Genomic DNA, 21,369 nt, shown 5'->3' on the forward strand with positions numbered 1-21,369 from the left:
TGCTGGTTGAAAAATATGTTGACGTCCATTCACTGGATGTTGTCGACAGGTGTCCCGCTGACGGGACGCCTAGCCCTATTAAGTAAAGTAATGTTAATAAATTATGGTTAGCAAACTTCTTCGTGATCGGAGAGCTAATGTAGGCTAATGCGATCAGCATGAAGTTGTAAGTAACAAGAACATTTCCAAGGACATAGACATATCTGATATTGGCAGAAAGATTAAATTCTTGTTACTCTAACTGCACTGTCCAATTTACAGTAGCTATTACAGTGAAAGAATACCATGCTATTGTTTGAGGCGAGTGCACAATATTGAACATGAAAAGCTATTAATAAACAAATTTGGCACATTTGGGCAGTCTTGATTTTTAAAAAATTACAGAAATGCAATGGTTCATTGGATCAGTCTAAAACGTTGCACATACACTGCTGCCATCTAGTGGCCAACATCTAAATTGCACATGGGCTGGAATAATACGTTATGGCCTTTCTCTTGCATTTCAAATGGGATAGTACAAAAAAAATACAAACGAACAGTTGTTTAGATACTTTGTATTATCTTTTACCAGATCTATTGTGTTATATTCTCCTACATTCCTTTCACATTTCCACAAACCTTAAAGTGGTTCCTTTAAAATATTACCAAGAATATGCTACAGCCAGTTAGATTTGGGTCTCTCATTTTAGGCGAAGGGGAGGATCCTTAAGAGGTTTTAATAAGTAGACATAATGGGCAGTCACTACCATAATTTGCTTTATTCTGTGTTGTTACAGCATTCAACCCACAATGCATTTATAAAATAAATAAATCATCTAAACCGAAGATGAAAACCGTGATTATTTTTCAAAGGACGAACCTAAACCAAATCAACCTCAAAAAGCAATAATCGCTCAGCACTAATATTTTGAGTTAGCAATCTAGGTAATGTGTTTTGAGTTCTCACTATCTCAGCAGTGGTGGAAAAAGTCTTAGTAAAATATTACTCAAGTAAAATTTCTAAAGTATTTGGTTTTATATATACTTAAGTATCAAAAGTAAAATTATAAATCATTTCAAATTCCTTATATTAGGCAACCAGACGGCACCATTTTCTTGTTTAATTTTTAAAAAACGGATAGCCAGGGGCACACTCCAACATTCAGACATCCTTTACAAACGAAGCATGTGTGTTTAGTGAGTCTGCCAGATCAGAGGCAGTAGGGGTGATCAGGGATGTTCTCTTGATGTGTGTGAATGGAACATTTTCCTGGCCTGCTAAGCATTAAAAATGTAACGAGTTCTTTTGGGTGTCAGGGAAAATGTATGGAGTAAAAAGTATATTATTTTCTTTAGGAATGTAGTGAAGTAGAAGGTAAAGTAAGCAAAAATATAAATAATAAAGTAAAGTACAGCTACCCAAAAAAATACTTACGTAGTACTTTAAAGATTTTAACTTAAGTACTTTACACCACTGTATCTCAGGTGGTGAATTATATAGCTGAGGCCTAGGCTAATATGCACAAAAAAGATTAAGACAAATTAATTTCTAGAGACAAAAATAAATCTAATCATTCTTGATCCTATTTTGACAGGTAGCACATCAATTTCAATTATGCATTCCCTGAAAATATTAGATGAAATAGCTAATGTATTTCTTGAATCACACAGCTCTGCCGCTAATGGAAAATAACTATATTTTATTTTATTGTATTATTGTTATCGAGCAAAATGGGTCAATTTATCATGATACTTTTTGACCATAACACCCAACAAATAAGAGCAAGCTTGGCCATTCTTATGAGAGATTTATCTGGGGTTATCAGCTATGTGGAACTGCTAACAAATGGCTAACAAATTACAGTAGAAGAGTCTGTCTTCATGTGCTTCAGGGTTTGCTTAGTAGTTCTGTTCTCACAGTATCAACCTAAATAATCCTATAACATTTCCTGGGTAGCTAAACATGAATCTGTCAATTTCAATTTCCCACACCACATTAGTGTCTTGGTAATTTCTTGAATAGTTTACCAGAGGCCTTAAAATGTATTTAAAGCGGGGGAGTGAGCAAGAAAGAGAGAAAGACAAAAGTCATCAAGAAATCATACTGTGAACCGACCCTGTTCCTCAGTTTAGTGAATCCCCACTCCTGTAATCCACAGGAAATACAAGATTATTTCCATTAAAAAAAAATTGCTGGTGAATGTAGGCCAAGCTGGTTCCACTGCATATGCCGGAGACAATACAATCAAATCCAATGCCAGCGAACTGTGTCTTCCTCTTTCTCTGTTGAAGATTGGCAATTTTGCGGGTTTATATGATTTGGCAAGTTCACCCATTTGTTTTGATAATACAAGTCAGCCTTAGCCGAGCTTTTAAAGGGAAGGAAAGACACAAGTCAGGAAAAAACATGCAATTTATTACGACCGACAAAACTGCAGTCAGCAAAACTGTCCTGTGTCATTAGGGCCCGGGCCAAATGGGTCCTGTGACTGTCAGAATGGAATAGGCCTAAGTCTTGTGGAAAGGTGTACTGAGGTAGATAGTCAATTCTGAAAGTGATCATATTCTGTCCACAGACGTGGAAATGACATAAACAAAATCATGTTTGACCGCAAATTCCATTCCCTGGGGGAAGCCTTTGTGGAACTCTATGATTGCGTTTTTTTGTGATTATTGCTATCACTGCGGGGATAACGAGAAGCTGCCAGTGTTTGTTGGCTGCAGTGGGTTAATGCCAGAGCTTATTGCATGCCAGGGCCCCTTAGCTAAGGAGCTGTGGCAAATTCACAGCCCTGGGTTTGATATTGAGCTTTTTGGTTCCAAGCCAGACCAGGCGAATGGCAGCACAATGCCATTAGCCCCCTGACATTGTGGATAGAAATAGCTGACGAACAGCTGTCTCAAAGACATACCCCATGGCAGCCGGACAGCACTCCCTCTCCTCGCTTCGTCTTTGATAAGGCCAAAGTAAAAAATAACAGGTTTACAGTACCTTATCATCGGTAAGCCAGACAAGAGACGTGAGGGACGTGCATGTACAGCGACACTGCACCATTAATTTGCATAATGGCTTCTCAAAACCTTGTTATAGTTTGTCTTGAGTATCCATTTCCTTCCACATCCACTCTGCTACTAAATTCCATGTCTCCCCTGAGTGTTCTCTGACGACATCTCCAAACCTGTCTTGGTCTCCAGATTACAGCATCAGGTTAATTGCAAATTGAGGACAATGCATGAAATCGTGGAGATGATAGATGCAAGACTAGATGAGGCAAGGTGTGGGGGAAATGGGATTACAAAGAGAATCCCTAACATCCCTCTGTGAAATCAAATTATCACCTTGGTCTAGGGGTAACTTTTGGGAGAAATTGAATATTTCTTTGAAGAGAACTCGAACAACTCTGACAGAAACATGGACCTGCAAAATACATCTCCATTTTGAAATTGTTGAACAGCAAGGAGTTATATGCACCAACTAATTATTCTGCACTAACAGATTTGATGGCTAGTCTTTAAAGAAAACGTCTAGTATATTAAATTACATCTAGTATTTTAAATGGAAATGGACATGAATGAAAATCAATAACACAATAATCAGGAGAAAGATAAATTAATGTTTCCTGTGAGATTTCTTGTTGCCAACAATCATTATTGACTTATAATGTGGGGCATTGCCAGAGTCTTTGCTAAACTACCACAATATTCAAGGTTTACATTGCAATAATGACGTCACTGGTTGACAGAGGCTGTTGTACAAAAAAAAGATTACCAAAATGATTGTGTGCCGAGCCTTAAATTGAATATCAATCAAGCCAATAAAGCTGAAAATGTCCATTTTAAGACATAGCACAATGCAGAAACTGCACTATATTATGTAGTAGACACAAATATCTTGGCTAGTTAGCATATGAAGGCTTACGTATGTGCTTAACCCAACCTAAAAATGTGGCTAATGATTGCTGTTCAGCAAGTTGATGATGATTATACCACCACAGAGAGAGGTCACATGGCTGTGGGACTATACTCATCTCTCCTGGAAGATAAGCAGCTCAGAAGACCCTCAATACACGGTCGCCATAGTGACATTCACCGCTGGGTGCTAATCGCTAACCTCAGAATTTTCAGATTACAATTAGGTGGGGATGGAACACAAAATGTCTAGTCATTCATTTAGTTTTGCAAATGAGCAAACATCAGGCAGCCACACTGGTAATTTTTGTACATCCACATCTCCCAAGAGTCATTCAAAAATGTATTTAGTGCTATATTTGAAATGAGGACGAGGGAGAAAACCCACAGCTTGATTGGCATGCAGCAGCCAGTGTTGTTTTAAGTTAAGTGAGCAGTGCACCTCTGCTCTGGAAATGTGTGCGGATTTGATACAGTCCAGTAACTTCGGATTTCAAATTAAATCAAACTTTATTTGTCACATGCACCGAATACAACAAGTGTAGACCTTACCATGAAATGCTTATTTACAAGCAATTTACAACCAACAGTGCAGTTCAAGAAGAGTTAAGAAAAGATTTACCAAATAAACTAAAGTAAAAAAATATATAAAAGTAACACAATAACATAACAATAACAAGGCTATATACAGTGATAAGGAGAGCAGCTACATTAGCTGACAACATGGAAGGGACAAGCACCATGGCTGAGGAAATATTGTATCAAAGATTGTATCAGAGCGTTTGAGGCAAAGTACTGGGTAGAGTTCCCCTCCACCAAATGAGAGAAAGGTTTTCTGCAATAAGTATGTGATTATTTACACTCTTGCTGATTTATACAAAGGGTGGGTCTAATCCTGGAAGCTGATTGGTTAAAACCACATTCCAGCTGGTGTCTATTCCACAAATTACAACCGGCTACATCTATGACGTTAAAATGCCTATTTACTCTGTTTCATCTGACCGTGGAATCCACTGTCTCATCAGCCCAGCCAAGCAATTTATAAACTTGATCTCCACTATAAAAATCATCTAGACATTATCTCACATTTCTTTAAGACTAACATTTAGTTTTCAACAGCAGAGATTTTTCTAAACCTTACTGTCTGTCCCTCCTACATTTGCAACATTGTTTCAATATTCAAATTTGATCTCCAGCTGTTCCATAGTAATGAACAGGTCGGGAAGAGACAGACAGGCAGGCAGTGTTTCTCAGCCAGTTGAAATCATGAATCAGCTGGCATAATTTTTATGGCTATATACAAAGAAATGTAAATTGAAAAAAGGTTCAGTTTGAAGTGATTGTGTTGTTGGCTAGCTCCTCTGAACAACAGTGTCCTGACAAGTGAGCACATTTTTTACGACAGGCAAAATTACGCCTCTTTAGCTCATTGTTATGGATGTATCCAAATGAATGTCCCTAGATAACAGCTTAAACAAATGCAAATGAAACTACTTTGCTGGTATTCTTTTTGAAGTGACTGTAAGTCAGCCGTAGTTGGCTAGCTAACAAGCAAGGAATAAGAACGTTGCCAGCCAGTATAGCAATGGAACATTTAGAACGAATGACTGGGTCGTGTCTCTGGCAACCGAACCGATAGTTCGATCGACCAACCGGGTTGAGTAGCAACCCTAGATTTGTGTCGGGGATATATCTTTTGGAAGGATGAAATAGTATGAATAAATTCATCAAAAGAAAGTTTTTAATGAAAATATATCAATCATTATTTGAATATACTGGTACCCTGTTGCATAAAAGTGAGAACACCCTCGAACCCGGTGTCTCGGGCCTAACAAAACACATGGCAATATTATCACTTAAAAGTATAAGTATATACTCCTGAGACCTAGTCATAAAGATATATAGTGGGGTCTGAAATTATCACCCTTGAAAAAGATGAGCAATAATGACTGTATAAAATAAATATTCCAATCCTGAAGTAATGCTCCAAAAAAGTACAAATATTATTTTATACTAATATAACTATTCAGAGATTTTTTTGTATTTGAAGTAATACATTTTCTTTAAGCCAAGGGTCAATATTACTGACACCCATAAAAGCCTCAGAAATAAAGTATTAAAAAGTTTGGTACTTGGTCCCATATTTCTAGCACGCAACTACAACAACTACATCAAGCTTGTGACTACAAACTCGATGGATGCATTTGCAGTTGGTTATGATTGTGTTTCAGAAAATGTTGTGCCCAATAGAAATTAATGGTAAAGAATGTATTGTGTCATTTTGGAGTCACTTTTATTATAAATAAGAATATAATATGTGACTCCTTTCAGGAAACTAGGCGTATGTCACACATCACTACTTCAAAGGAAAGCCATTTGAACGTAAACTTTTTTTTTTAAATGAAAATGCGTTTTTTTTGTTGCAGAAATGCCATCTGGAACAAGTGTACTTTCATGTGCCTTAATAACAAACGTGTATGCCATCTGTAAATACAAATAAATTGTTAAATTAGGAGCCATGGAAAAAGTCAGCAATCTTCCCGCTAGCCATGATTGGCTGAGATAATGAGTGGGCTGGACATGCAGAGAGATGAGTTCCGATTGGTCTGCCATGTAGCGCGCTCTATCTATAACATGAGGTGGTCAGTAACGCGGCTTTTTTTTAAAGATATCAAGTAGTAGAACTGCATATGTGTTGCTTTCCACTTTCTGGAGGACAGCGTTTTGAAATCAGTGGAATTAGAGTATGATAGCTAACGAGATTCTGGCATTTGATTGCAAATATGCAGACGGAGTCGGAAAGAGAACACACAGAAGGCTTTTGTATAAAAAAACCTGTCTCCAGAATACATCTTCAAACTAAGGGCAACCATGGCATTCGTGACAGGGAAGCGGCCATCCATGTATACGGGTAAGATTATATAGCTATCTACATTTTCAGATATCACACGTTTCTAATTTTCTCAGAAAGTCGTTTTCATTCCAAGTTAAAGTGTACTGTTAGCTAGCTAGCTAACAGTCTGGCACTCCAGATTAAATGAACGAACACACCTGTAGTATAAACCTGGCTTTAGTCTTGAACTCTTTGTTTGTTTAGTATGTAGCCTTACGTGAATCCTTAAAGAGATTGGTGAGGCAAAAGCTTAAGAGGGTGTGAATGATGCTGAATGGGTGTAGACAAAGAAGAGTATGTACCAAAACATTCAAAAGTGAAGTTTATCAAATTTCAAAGCAAAATTACCTTCCCATTGTTCCTCAACTGTAGAGTATGATATACAATTTTCTAGCTCTGAGTCTCTACCTTTATGCAATGTAAAAAACATAAGACCGAATGGAGCCAGTCCATCACATATGTTTGTAAACACTTCTACATTAATGTGGATGCTACCATGATTACTTTTTCTTAAAGCCCCCATCCATGCAGTCTTTTAAATTGTATTTTTTAAATCATCACTGTATAAGTCCATATATATATTTTTATCCCTGAACCTCCTTTTGCCATTGAAATGCTCAGTGTGGGTGTGTTGATACACATTTGTTTATATGTACATACACAGGCCTGATTTATGGATAGGATCGTCTGGATAGGATCATCTGGACTACACAGCGAGCTGTGACTCAAGTCAAGGACGTAGAGAGGCTGGTGTTAGCAAGACTAAAGGAGACCACCAGCTCTGCTAAACCATTGACAACTATGTGCCGTTTTCAAGGGATTTTTAAATAAATATTATAACTATTTGGTTTTAATATCATCACCTCTTGAAGAGCATAGTCAGAACTACACAATTCCGATTATTCCACATTTAGATGTCATCAGAGTTATACAGCAAGTAACTGCATGCTTTTCATGATCAGTAATTTCAGATACGTGAGGGTAGAATTCATTTGGCATGTAGCTAGCAAGGTAAGCAAACAACGTGTCATTTGGTTTTCTTAATCAGAGATTAGGCTTTTGGAAAGAGCTTGACATCAGCAAGTCCTCGTCCTGGTTAAGTTGTCAGTCGGACTACTGTCATCACCACTATAGATGTTAAGCAAATCAAACAATATTTGGATATATAATCATCTAGTTTATCCACTGAAAGTTAGCTTGTTAACTAGACATATTGACGTGATCTGTTGTTAGCTAACTAGCTATGTAACCTATCATGTCTGTCAGCAGCAATTGTGATTAAACACCATTAAAAACAATGTTGAAAAGAGGATGTTAGCTAACTTTGCTAAGTAGGCCTACATTGGTTGAAGAAACAGCCCTTCTGCTGCTTGACAGGCAGAGCCCCCAAAGAACGGGAAATTAAACTAAACCACTCATACTTGTATAGTTCACTTTTATTTTATATCACTCATATCACATTCATGGTTAGTGGTGTAAAGTACTTAATTACTTTAAAGTACTACATAAGTTACTTTTTTTAGTATCTGTACTTTACAATATATATTTGACAACTTTTACATCACCACATTCCAAAAGAAAATAATGTACTTTTTACTCCATACATTTTTCCTGACACCCAAAAATACTCTTTACATTTTGAATGCTTAGCAGCACAGAAAATGGTCCAATTCACACACATCAAGAGAACATCCCTGGTCATCCCTACTGCCTCTGATCTGGTGGACTCACTAAACACAAATGCTTTATTTGTAAATTATGTGTAAGTGTTGGAGTGTGCACCTGGCTATCCATAAATATAAAAAACAAGAACATTGTGCCGTCTGGTTAGCTTAATATAAGGAATAAGAAATTATTTATACTTTTACTGTTGATACTAAGTATATTTTATTAAATATATTTACTTTTGATATTTACGTTTTTTTTTAACCAAATACTTTTAGACTTTTACTCAGGTAGTATTTACTGGGTGACTTTAATTTACATTTGAGTTATTTTCTATAAAAGGTATCTTTACATTTACTCAAGTATGACAATTGAGTACTTTTTCACCACTGTTAATGGTGGCCAATATTGAGCGATATCGTGAGGCTACTCTCACGTATCTGAAATTACATGATCAATTGTTTACTGATCATGAAACGCATCCAGTTTCTTGCTGTATAACTCTGATGATGGAGCTAAATGTGTGCAATTGTTTTACATGGAATAATCCAAAATGTGTAGTTCTGACTATGCTCTTCAAGAGGTGATGATACAGTATTACAACCAAATAGTTCATGTTTATTTAACAATCCATTGAAAACGGCACACAGTTGTCAATGGTTTTAGCGGAGCCGAGGTCTCGATTCCCACCAGCAGGCAAATTGAACACTCTGCACCTTGTTGTGACGTTTTATTGATAACAATCAATTAAATTACTATTCTAATTCCTAATTGTATGGAGGATACATTATGCAAATAAAAGATGACTGGTCATTGGTCAAGATAATCCGATCAGATTGTGATGTCATGATCTGGGCCAAAAACTCCATCCCACCTGGACATGCTAAAATTCCAGATTTGAAATATCATTAAAAAAAGAGGATAATCAACCTAAACACTGCCCCTTTAACCCGGGAAACACCAGGATAACAGATTTTGAATGCAGCCTGCCCTCAGTATGTATAGTTACAGTGCATTTGGAAAGTATTCAGATACATAAACTTTTTCCAAATTTTCTTACGTTACAGCCTTATTCTAAAATGTATTAAATCGTTTTTTTGCCCTCATCAATCTACAAACAATACCCCATAATGACCAAGCAACAACGGTTCATTTTTTTATTTTTGCATATGATATTAAAAATAAAAAACGGAAATATAATTTACTTAAGTATTCAGACCCTTGAGCTCTTGTTTCTCATGGTCTGAGAGTATCTAGGTGCCTTTTGGCAAACTTCAAGTGGACTGTCATGTGCCTTTTACTGAGGAGTGGCTTCAGTCTGGCCACTACCATAAAATGCCTGATTGGTGGAGTGCAGCAGAGATGGTTGTCGTTATGGAAGGTTCTCCCATCCCCATAGAGGAACTCTGGAGCTCTGTCAGATTGACCATTTGGTTCTTGGTCACCTCCCTGACCAAGACCCCTCTCCCACGATTGCTCAGTTTAGTGCGCGAACAACTCTAGGAAGATTCTTGGTGGTTCCAAACATCTTCCATTTAAGAATGATGGAGGCCACTGTGCTCTTGGGGACCTTCAATGCTGCCGACATTTTGTGGTACCCTTTCCTAGATCTGTGCCTCGACACAATCCTGTCTCGGAGCTCTACGGACAATTCCTTGAACCTCATAGCTTGGTTTTGCTCTGACATGCACTGTCAAGTGTGGGACCTTATAAAGACAAGTGTGTGCCTTTCCAAATCATGTCCAATCAATTGAATTTACCACAGGTGCACATGAGCTCAATTTTGAGTCTCATAGCAAAGGGTCTGAATACTTATGTAAATAAGGTATTTCTGTTTTTTATTTTCAATACATTTGCAAAAATTCTAAAAACATGTTTTCGCTTTTTCATCATGGGGTATTTTGTGTAGATTGATGAGGGAACATTTTAATCTAATACATTTTAGAACAAGGTTGTAACGTAACAAATGTGGAAAAAGTCAAGGGGTCTGAATACTTTCCAAATGCACTGTATGGCTAACACCTCTCAGGAAGAGAGTATTGTTGTGTTATAGCCTGAATTTAAAATGTATTAAATTGAGATTGTGTCACTGGCCTACACACAATACCCCATAATGTCAAAGTGGAATTATGTTCATGCCAAATACTAGTGCTTAACATGATTTTTGGATGACTACCTCATCTCTGTACCCCATACATTCAATTATCTCTAAGATCCTTCAGTCGAGCAGTGAATTTCAAACACAGATTCAACCACAAAGATCAGGGAGGTTTTCCAATGCCTTGCAAAGAAAGGGCAGCTATTGGTAGATGGGTAAAAAAAGCAGACATTGAATAACCCTTTGAGCATGGAGAAGTTATTATTAATTCAACTTTGGATGGCGTATCAATACACCCACAGTCACTACAAAGATACAGGTATCCTTCCTAACTCAATTCCGGAGAGGAAGGAAACCACTCAGGGATTTCATGAGGCCAATGGTGATTTTAAAACAGTTACAGAGTTTAATGGCCGTAATAGGAGAAAACACTGATTACATACTTCACAATACTAACCTAAATGACAGAGTGAAAAGAAGGAAGCCTGTACAGAATAAAAATATTCTAAAACATGCATCCTGTTTGCAATAAGGCACTAAAGTAAAACTGAAAAAAATATGGCAAAGAAATTAACTATGTCCTGAATACAAAGCATTATGTTTGTGGCAAATACAACACACCACTGAGTACCACTCTTCATACACTACATGACCAAAAGCATGTGGACACCTGCTCGTGGAACATCTCATTCCAAAATCATGGGCATTAATATGGAGTTGGTCCCCCCTTGCTACTATAACAGCCTCCACTCTTCTGGGAAGGCTTTCGACTAGATGTTGGAACATTGCTGCAGGGACTTGCAGGGTCACAAGCAGCTTATAGGCAAGAGTTGGCTTTTACATAGAGGCACAAAGAAAGTGTAAGAATATTCAAAGATAAATATACAACGTAGAGGACTTAAGGTCAAGAGGGAAATAATAATCAAATGGAAAAAAAGTTGTTTTTTGTAATGGGGAACTGAAGATTAATGGGCCAGGGACACGGGAGGAATTTCAGTCCAGGACTCATAGCTACATGTGGGAGGTTCTCATTGGTCCAAATTGTCTATACATTGAGCCTGAAATGGGATACTTGTTATTTGGCCATTGGCCCAATTTTACTGCAAGGAATTCAAATTAGTCAACTACAGGGTAGGGTTGGGTTATAAACTACATCCTGTCCCTTTGTTCAGATGAGAAGACATTTAGAACAGGGAAGCATGACCATCTACCATCTACTTAGCAGCATAACAACTATGATTTGTTCTCTTTGAATAAATATATGTTTCTCCCCCTGATTTGCTTTGGGGTCTGTGTTATTGAAGAATAACATCAACTGCTAACAAAAGGGAAAGTTCAGCTGACAAGGGCAACTACAAGCTTTTAGAGGTAATTGCACGTTACGATGCTTTACTTGCTGAGCATATGGAAGTTTCTACTGTCGTCTCTGGGATGTAAAAATCAATTCAGAATGATCTATTACAAGTGAGATTGAAAAGAGTTTGACGCAGGGCATTTTTTTTGCATGCGCTCAAGTAGGCTTTCTTTCCACTTTCTTCCATTATTTATTTAGCAAAGGTGATAACACAATCACTCCGGACAGACAGAAGTAAAAACTCATTACATAAATGTTGCAGCAGCCCAGGCTATACCTAAACATTAGAGATCTGACATGCTGTATGGGATGAACATGCATCAATGATTTTAGTCCTTGCTTGGACTAACTCATTCTTAGTCCTTACTAGGACTAACTCTCCAACACCATCCATCCATGATGAGCCTGTACTGCACTGAAGCCTATGAACACCTCAACCCCTGTCCTGCACTGAAGTCAAGCCTCTGAACACCTCAATTCATGCCTCATACCCTTATTCAATCACTGCTGTGATCCCTTCCCAACACTGTAAGTAGCCCTCTCATTCCCATTCCCCATAATATTATACAATAAATGTCTTTATTAAATGCTTTAGGTTAAAATAATTAGTCTTTGCTGATTTTTGAAACATGCTTTGTCATCTCCGTGCGGTCTGCGCCTATACCGGTGGTCTCCCATCCTCCTCAATTTTTCAAGTCAACAACCTCTACTGTGTTATGGGTAGGCTTGTCATTGGCAAGGAATCAGCAGTTTTTTAAGATAAAAAGAAACGTAATAGAGCTAAGCACGGGCAAATTCCTAGAAAAACTGGTTTAGTCTGCTTTCCAACAGACACTGGGAGACAAATTCCCCTTTCAGCAGGACAATAACCTAAAACTCAAAGCCAAATATAAACTGTTGCTTACCAAGACGACATTGAATGTTTGTGAGTGGCCCAGTTAAATCTGCTTGAAAATCTTTAGCAGCACTTGAAAATGGATGTCTAGCAAAGATCAACAACCAACTTAACAGAGCTTGAAGAGTTTTTAAAAGAATAATGTGCATAATTTTTTTTATTGGTAGTTAGTCTAGCCAACTTTTTTTGTCATTCTCACTCAGATATCATATTAAAACTTCTTAAGTGTAGGGGGCAGTATTTTCGTTTTTGGCTAAAAGACGTACCCATTTGAAACTGCCTATTTCTCAGCCCCCGAAACTAGAATATGCATATAATTGTCAGATTAGGATGGAAAACACTCTAAAGTTTCCAAAATTTTGTCTGTGAGTTTAACAGAACTGATATTGCAGGCTAAAACCTGAGGAAAATCCAATCAGGAAGTGCCTCTGTTTTTGAAACCTCTCTGTTCTTATGCATCCCTATCACCCATTTAAAGGGATATCAACCAGATTCCTTTTTACATGGCTTCCCTAAGGTGTCAACAGCCTTTAGACATAGTTTCAGGCTTTTATTTTGAAAAATGAGCGAGAACCATCACATTGCATAAGTGGATAGGTGGGGGCTCTCAGAGTGAGTTGTGCGCAACAGAGAAAGGTGGCCATTGTTACTCCCGGTCCTATTGAAAAACCAACACTCCCGGTTGATATATTATCGAATAGATATTTGAAAAACAACCTGAGGATTGATTATAAAAAACGTTTCACATGTTTCTGTGGACATTATGGATATTATCTGGAATTTTTGTCTGCGTTGTCGTGACCGCTTTTTCCTGTGGATTTCTGAGCATAACGCGCCAAACGAACGGAGGTATTTGGATATAAAAATATCTTTATGGAACAAAAGGAACATTTGTTGTCTAACTGGGAGTCTCGTGAGTGAAAACATCCGAAGATCATCAAAGGTAAACGATTAATTTGATTGCTTTTCTGATTTTCGTGACCAAGTTACCTGATGCTAAGTGTACTTAATGTTTTGTCGAGCGATCGATAAACTTACACAAACGCTTGTATTGCTTTCGCTGTAAAGCATAATTTCAAAATCTGAGACGACAGGTCTAAGCAAAATTTTGCAATATTGCACTTGTGATTTCATGAATATGAATATTTTCTAGTAATATTATTTGACTGTGGCGCTATGCTATTCAGCGTTGCTGATGATAATTATCCCGGATCCGGGATGGGTGGTTCAGAAAGGTTAACGTGGCATAAGACATAAGATAAGTATAATTTTAGGGATATTTTAAAAAGCTTTATTTAGACAGTTTAGTCTCATTGAGATAAAAACTATTTGTCAAGAGACACCTGGTCCAACCAAGACAGCAGGAGGAGGGAATAATGTTTCAGATAAATATCAGACATAACAACTTACTGACATAGACACACCATAAACAAAATTTGACAGACACACATACAGTACGTTACAATTACAGAAACATACAAGCATCATAGATACAAATCTATCATATGTACCACCGCATGAAGTCCTAATGACAATCAAATTCCTCAGTAACATATGACTCAACCAAACTTTTAAACTCCTCCAAGGAAACAAGATCTTTGAGTTTCAAGCTGGTCTGGAGAGAATTCCAAGACCACGTAGCTGAGTAACTAAAACACTTTTTTCCATGATCCGTTCTGATTTTAGGAACTGTTAAAAGTAAGTAGGAGTGAGACCGTAACTTGTATTTATTTTCTGACCTAAAAGAAAAGCGGCAGTTGTAGTTTTAAAAAATTGCTTTAAAACTGCAAAAGATTATGTCCACCCCATGGCTAAATGGGTAGAATTGCAGGAAATTAGCTGTAAAACAGCAAAAAAATATTCTTTCTCCCATGGAAAAATCTGTAGAATAAGAGCTGCCGGAAAACAAGTGGCGAGTACTTTTCAATCTGGTATGGTGCCGCCACACCACTTTCAAAGCAGCACCATGAATGCGTTTACCAAACATATGCCACGTTCAAAACAACTGGGAAATCGTTTTGAGCAGTCAACCAACTCTGAGTTCCATGTCGGAAACTCTGACATCTTTCTAGCGCTCAGACCTTCCGACCTGAAGATCACTGACGTCATGATGTGACCTTTTTTTCCCAGAGTTCCAAGTTGTCTTGAAAGCACCATTATTCATTAGTTCACGTCATAGAAAAACTTCTGCAACGGAAAAGAAAGCAGGCGTTTCTTTTTGGACAAGTTGACATAGCACCTCACCCAATTTCCTTTGCCTCTCTTTTGTCTAGTGAATACAACCCTGTCTCTAGGATTTTAAGCAGTAACCCCCACGCTCGCTGCAACATGTGGTTTCACAGTAGTCTTCTAGCTACAGCTTACAGAGCCTATAAACCACGCCTCTAAACAACTCGGTTTGGTTGCACCAGCACTTCGTTGCTTGACTCTGCACTCTGCACTTGTTTTTTTCTTGGCTCACGCTCCTCTACAGTCTCTGGAATAGTTGTCACAAAGGTTAACACTAGCTTCTATAGCCACAAACTGATAAACCACACCCATTCCTACAATTTCTATTCTTAAAATCTGATTTTAAACCTAGCCTTAACCTTAACCACACTGCTAGCCTTATGCCTAACCCTAAACTTAAACTAATACCAAAAAGCCAATTTTGACTTTGTGGCTGTGGTATCTGACTTTGTGGCTGTGGAATCTGACTTTGTGGCTGTGGAATCTGACTTTGTGGCTGTGGAATCTGACTTTGTGGCTGTGGAATCTGACTTTGTGGCTGTGGAATCTGACTTTGTGGCTGTGGAATCTGACTGAGGCTATATAGAAGCTAGTGGAAACCAAGTGGAATCCTGCCAGAATCTGACTTTGTGGCTGTGTTATTTAGTGGAAACCCTTCTCTCCTGCCTGCCTCATGAAAGAGTGTTCAGGGCTAACAAGGCACTATATGTTTTAATAAAAGCAGTTTAGTAAGTCGTCTAAAACTATCTAGAATTATCCAATCTAGAGCTAGGTCACCAAACTACTAACGTTAGCTTTAGAGTAGCCTAGCTAGATAGCTAGCTAACTTCCGCTAGCTAGGTTGATGCAATCATCAAGCCAGCCGCTAATATTAATAATTTAGACTCACTGAATAAATGTGTTTGGCACAGGATAAAGAAGATACAATTATCTGCTGCTGCTATCCAAGGCCAATGGATACTGAAGTGCCTGAAAAGGTTAGTCAGACATTTTGTTAGTCCATTAATGTTTTTTGGCATATTATTATATTTCCACTGCTGGTGATTATTCACAAATATTTGTGGCACAAATTTCACTGTCATAAAAGTAAAAAATCAACAAATTCGCCACAGTCGGCACAGATCAATTGAAAACATTTGTCCAACCATAACAAAATGGATGGCTAATGCAGAAAGAGAGAATTGGTAGATTCTGGAACAACCATAACTTTCACAAATACGATAGGCAACCATGGTGTCAGTATTTTTCGACTAGCAGGTTAGGTTAGAATAGAGTGCAATAGAATGAGTGACATTCAATAAAATCTACTTCATTAAAACGGGGATATTATTTTCAATTAAAATGTTGAAAATAGTTGATTTAATGATTGAATATATAGATTTAACAGGCAATCAGTTCCTACAGTGAGCGCCAAGGAACCAATCAGGAAAACACAAGGTTAGTGGTATTATTACTTACACATAACAAAAATACTTTGCTACAAAGTCTACTGTGTATAGTGTTAAATGTAATCCTGCCTTACATAAAGCTTCCAGAATTAATAATTGTAGAAGAGCACTGTAATGAGATGAACTAATCGTTTTCAGGACATAAAATGTAAATACTTTTCTACACTGAAACCTGTCTGTCTTTTTTATTTTTCAAAGTCAACTGCTTAACAGTGTGTGTGTGTAGACTGAAATTAATATTTAAAAATACACTGTAACCATTCTTTGCATAACGCTCAGCCCTGCCATAGGAGTTCACTAAACTACAGAGTATGTTGTCCATTGAAGTTGTTCTCTGGCTCTTTTGATATCAGATTCATAATGAATCACAACAAGGTTTGTGGTAGTTGGAAAGTTTTTTTTCCACCTCAGGTCAGGTGAGTTTAGAATTCACATGACCCGACAAGAAAACCCCCAGACCTATAGTCATAGCACAGATGAAAAGGGAAGCTATCTATATATAATAATAATACTATTTTGTCATAGCCTATGAATAGAACCCAGAGTTTTACCTGACCAGGTCATGAGATCAGGAAAAACTCCAAGCCCCAGAAAAGACACATAGGCATTTTGCCACACATCTTTTGAACCTGTGGAGCCACCTCTGTGTAAAATTGCAGGAAATTAACTTCAAAACAAAAAAATTATCTCTGCCGTCAAGAGGGGGGCCACTAAAATGATTTGCTGTGAGGTAGACGATCCAAAGTCCTTCACAAGACCCAGAATGACCAGGCCTGTGTTGATCCAGCTTTGCACAATCACATGGATTCTGCTTACATTCTGCTTACATATGTCTAATGGTTAACCCTATATTGATTCTGCTTACTACTTCTAAGAAAACAGTATAGATACTGGAAAATTCTCAAGGTACTGGAAAATTTCCAATAGACGGCGGCACCCCCAACCAAATCTCGCTTAGGGCCCCCAAAAGGCTAGAGCTGGCCCTGCGTAATCAACAGGTGTAACAAATGGACTGGACGGGGGGCGAATTTGACCATGTCAAGAGCACTTGAGGCAGTGGGTTCTGAAAAACAATGACAAAATAAATATTAAAAATAATATTTGGGGGGGAAATTATTTCACCAGCCAAAAGCAGCACTTTGGCTACTGGAAGTGCAAAGGAGCATGTACTCTGCAAAGGTAAAGTCCTATCTGTGCACATGCCTGTATAGGGGCTTCTTCCATCATAAGCACAGCCAACACTTAGAATCGTATCATTTAACCAGACATAAACCACTCTTATTTTACTTTAAATCGGTAAAGCAACGTTGGACTCATAGTTAATACAACTTATTATAGTGAGTGTAAGAATAATGAGAAAGTGTTTTACCTGAGAAAGACGTTTTCGCCTTGCCTGACGGTAATATTGTCCATCACTTTACTATCGGTTTGGGATTCCCCTTGACTGTGGACAGGCAAACCTGCGGGGACAAGAAACAGCAGTCTGAAAGACAGAACCACCAGGCACTTCCAAGACACGGTAAAGTATCCACAAATACCCATCTTCGGTTTATAAATCCCACTGCTTGTCGAGACAATGCTTCCGTTGTTTTAAAAGGCAAATGCGTATAGCGGTCCTGTGGAGCGAGCGCGGGTTAGTTAATAGCCTACTGTTCATCTGTTAATCCAAATATGTTTTCCAGGTACAGCATAGTCTATGCAAGAGGGTAGCTATCCTTACTGCGCACTCCAAAATATATTGGCAGTCTGTTCCATTCTGTTCCGCAGCTCGCATGGAAATGTTTACTTTTCCTTTCCGAATGGTCCAAATGCTTGTATTGATGATGACAGTGCGCAATTTCACGTTCATTGAAAATGAACGGTTGCAGTCGTGGACAGCACGCAGAGCAAACCTAAAACAGGTATTTCGGTTGAGATGACGTGATAAAACTTAAACCACTGGTGCCAAATCCGAAGAAGAGAGCACAAACAACAACACACATGCGTGATTAACTCTTGTGATTGACTGTATACAATATAGTTTTAGTGATCTCCACTATCCCTTCAGCACTTGGGGTTTGTTGCACATTTCAAATAGGCAGGGATAGCTGCACTAATGTCCTTTCTATTTTCACTCAAAACCAAAAACGAGTATCAGGTTCATTGAATCCATTATTTTCCCCAATCTTTACAAGTATGCACCACCAATTTGAGTTTGTTGCTAAACCCCCTCACAGTAAGAGCTCTGGCAAGAGGAGGGAGAATGGGGGAGGGGGGTGGGGTTGTCATGGTAGCAGGGACCTTGGTGAATAGCTCTGTACAGGTGTGTGGACATTACTGTTAATCAAGGATGCAATTGTAAACATGGATAAACTGTGTGTGTTTTTATGCAGATGCTATAGACTAGACCTACAGATAGACTATATTATTCAAACCTTGAACCGGGGAAATTTAAGTGAAATTGCTGGGTATGACTCAACTGTTTCGGTGGTGTGGATAAAGGCATGCGGACTAAATATACTGCCCATGACTCATAACTCAATCATCTAATAGCAGTGCATTTATTTTATTTTTACCCCTTCTCCCCAATTGGTAGTTACAGTCTTGTACCATCGCTGAAACTCCCGTACGGACTCGGGAGAGGTGAAGGTCGAGAGCCATGCATTCTCAGAAACACGACCCTGCCAAGCCACACTGCTTCTTGACACACTGCTCGCTTATCCCCGAAGCCAGCCGCACCAATGTGTCGGAGGAAACACTGTATAACTGGCAACCGTGTCAGCATCCCGCCACAGAAGTCCCTTCCGGCCAAACCCTCCCCTAACCCGGACGACGCTGGGGCCAATTGTGCGTCGCCTCATGGGTCTCCCAGTCGCGGCCGGCTTCGACACAGCCCGGGATCGACCCCGGATCTGTAGTGATGCCTCAAGCACTGCAGTGCCTTAGACCGCTGCACCACTCGGGAGGCCTAATAGCAGTGCATTTATATAGCCTAAGCGAGCCATCATTCCAGGAGTTCCATTATTGATTCCTAAAAATCATTTGTGCAGCCAAAGTTTAAATGAGTGTGAAGGGTAGGTCCTTAAAAATTGGCAGTTCAACGGCAGTTATTTAGTGGAAGACTCTCCTATACACTTTAAGCCTATCTTTTAAGGAGGGCCAAATTAAATTATAGGCAGTCGTTATTAAAAGTATGGAACAGGAAACACTTTGAAACCAAAAATGAGTGTTTTTATAGTAGAAATGCAGTTACAACCGCCATTTTGTGACTACTGAATATGACCCTGTGTCTGTCATACACAATGACGCAATCACAGAATGAGATTCTATTTATATGGACACAACCACCAATCAGGAAACAGAAACACATCCACATAGTTGAACAATTACTGTAGCAGGTATGCAATGAGCAATTACCACTGGGTGGATAGTTTGCTTTTGTACATTCTCAATATCATTCAACAACTAACTACTTGCTCAATGTCTTTCTTTATGCATTATTAAAATAAAAAAACAGGCTTCATATAGTTTTAGCACCTAAAGTAAAGGCATACACAATTGCAACTTTTTTACCGTATTTATTGCTGATATCAGTCCTATGAGTCAGTCAAAATATTTATTTTCAGCCATTTTATAAAAGCTGGGTGTGTTTGATTATGTTTGTAACCCAAAATGTTCCCTTAAGTAGAAATGATCCTTTGTGATACACGCACACATAATTGCCCCATACAGTATATGTCATCGGAGGCATTGAAACTCAGTGGACAATAGATTGCAATTTGCTTAATCTAGCCTAATTTAGGTCCTCAACAAAAGGCACGCATATGCACAGTCTGTCACAGTTCATGTAAAGTAATTTATGTGGCAGCTAAGTGTATGTCAGTCTGTACTTCTGTCTGGACCAGTCATAAAAGGGGAAGGTCCTCCATGGTCATGCGCCCGGCTGATGATGCTTATTTTTGTTCAGTGTAATTGCATCCCATTAGAACTTTGTGAAAAGCCAATACAGCACATTTGAATGTTTTACTGAGTTTTCCCATAGTGTGGAATAACTGGAATTGCTTTTGGCGCGTCCGGGAAGGTGCGCGACCGCGATATGCTCGTCTAGAGTTTTGAGTTCCAGGAAAAAAACTATAATTAGAAGTAAGCAAACAAGACGTGAAAAAACGTCCAGAGAGGCGTCAGTCACCAAAAGGAGTCTGTTGAAGAAGACGGTGGTTATGGCTTTGGAGAGGGACTCCAAGTCGCTCGGGATTCGGAATGTGATGGTGTACCCCCGCCCCACAGGGATGAGTCATCTCCCAGATCTCAATCATAGGAGGGGCTCAAGCAATCGACAAGAGAGAAGGCCCTATAGCTCAAGGTGCCCGGTGGACATCTTGGAAGTGGAAGAGACCATTAGTTTCTAATAAAAAGATTGATGCCGATGGACTCCTCTTTATCACCCCTTGGTAATGTCTCCCTGACTGGAAGGCAGATTACGGAAGGCAGATTAAGTGCACTTTGCAGTGACACTATATTCAGCCATCACAGTGTGGGGGCAGTAAAGGTATTGGGCAGTATGAGCACCAACTCGTTTTGAGAGATGAACATGCGTTCTACCTGACCACAGGTTAGGCGGGAGTTACATGTATTTTCTAAAGTGTCTTCGTTTGAATCTGTCTCTACGAGAGAGTTTTGTGGGAAGAGAGAATAGCTGCACTCTGTACAGTATATCATTCTATAGGGAGCATATCTCTTGAAACACTCAATACCGCAGTGCTGTATGTCTCCAGCATGGGCAGTTAAGCAAGCATCATCACCACAAAAAAAAGAGAAAAAAAGAAACATGTAGCCTGGTACTGTTTTGAAACTATTCACATGCAGTTGCCAACGCGCTGATAAGAAAATTGACTTTATTGTTGTATCTTTAATCGAGTC

General features: G+C 38.7%; 1 protein-coding gene across 2 annotated transcripts in view; it reads right to left on the reverse strand.

The window, feature by feature from the left end:
* Positions 1 to 18,397, reverse strand: part of LOC120031305 (opioid-binding protein/cell adhesion molecule-like) — a 229,195-nt gene extending 210,798 nt beyond the window's left edge. The window contains exons 1-2 of one of the 2 annotated variants that reach the window (XM_038977014.1): positions 18,191 to 18,397; positions 17,840 to 17,930 (exon numbers count right to left, since the gene is read on the reverse strand). In XM_038977014.1, the coding sequence (XP_038832942.1) occupies positions 17,840 to 17,883 (44 nt within the window). In that variant the 5' untranslated portion in view covers positions 17,884 to 17,930; positions 18,191 to 18,397. Of the gene's footprint in view, positions 1 to 17,839 lie in introns of both variants that reach the window. The other variant, XM_038977004.1, reaches the window with a different exon arrangement.
* Between the last annotated feature and the right edge of the window lie 2,972 nt (positions 18,398 to 21,369).

The sequence above is a fragment of the Salvelinus namaycush genome, chromosome 3, assembly GCF_016432855.1.
Source record: "Salvelinus namaycush isolate Seneca chromosome 3, SaNama_1.0, whole genome shotgun sequence".
NCBI classification, from domain to species: Eukaryota; Metazoa; Chordata; class Actinopteri; order Salmoniformes; family Salmonidae; genus Salvelinus; species Salvelinus namaycush.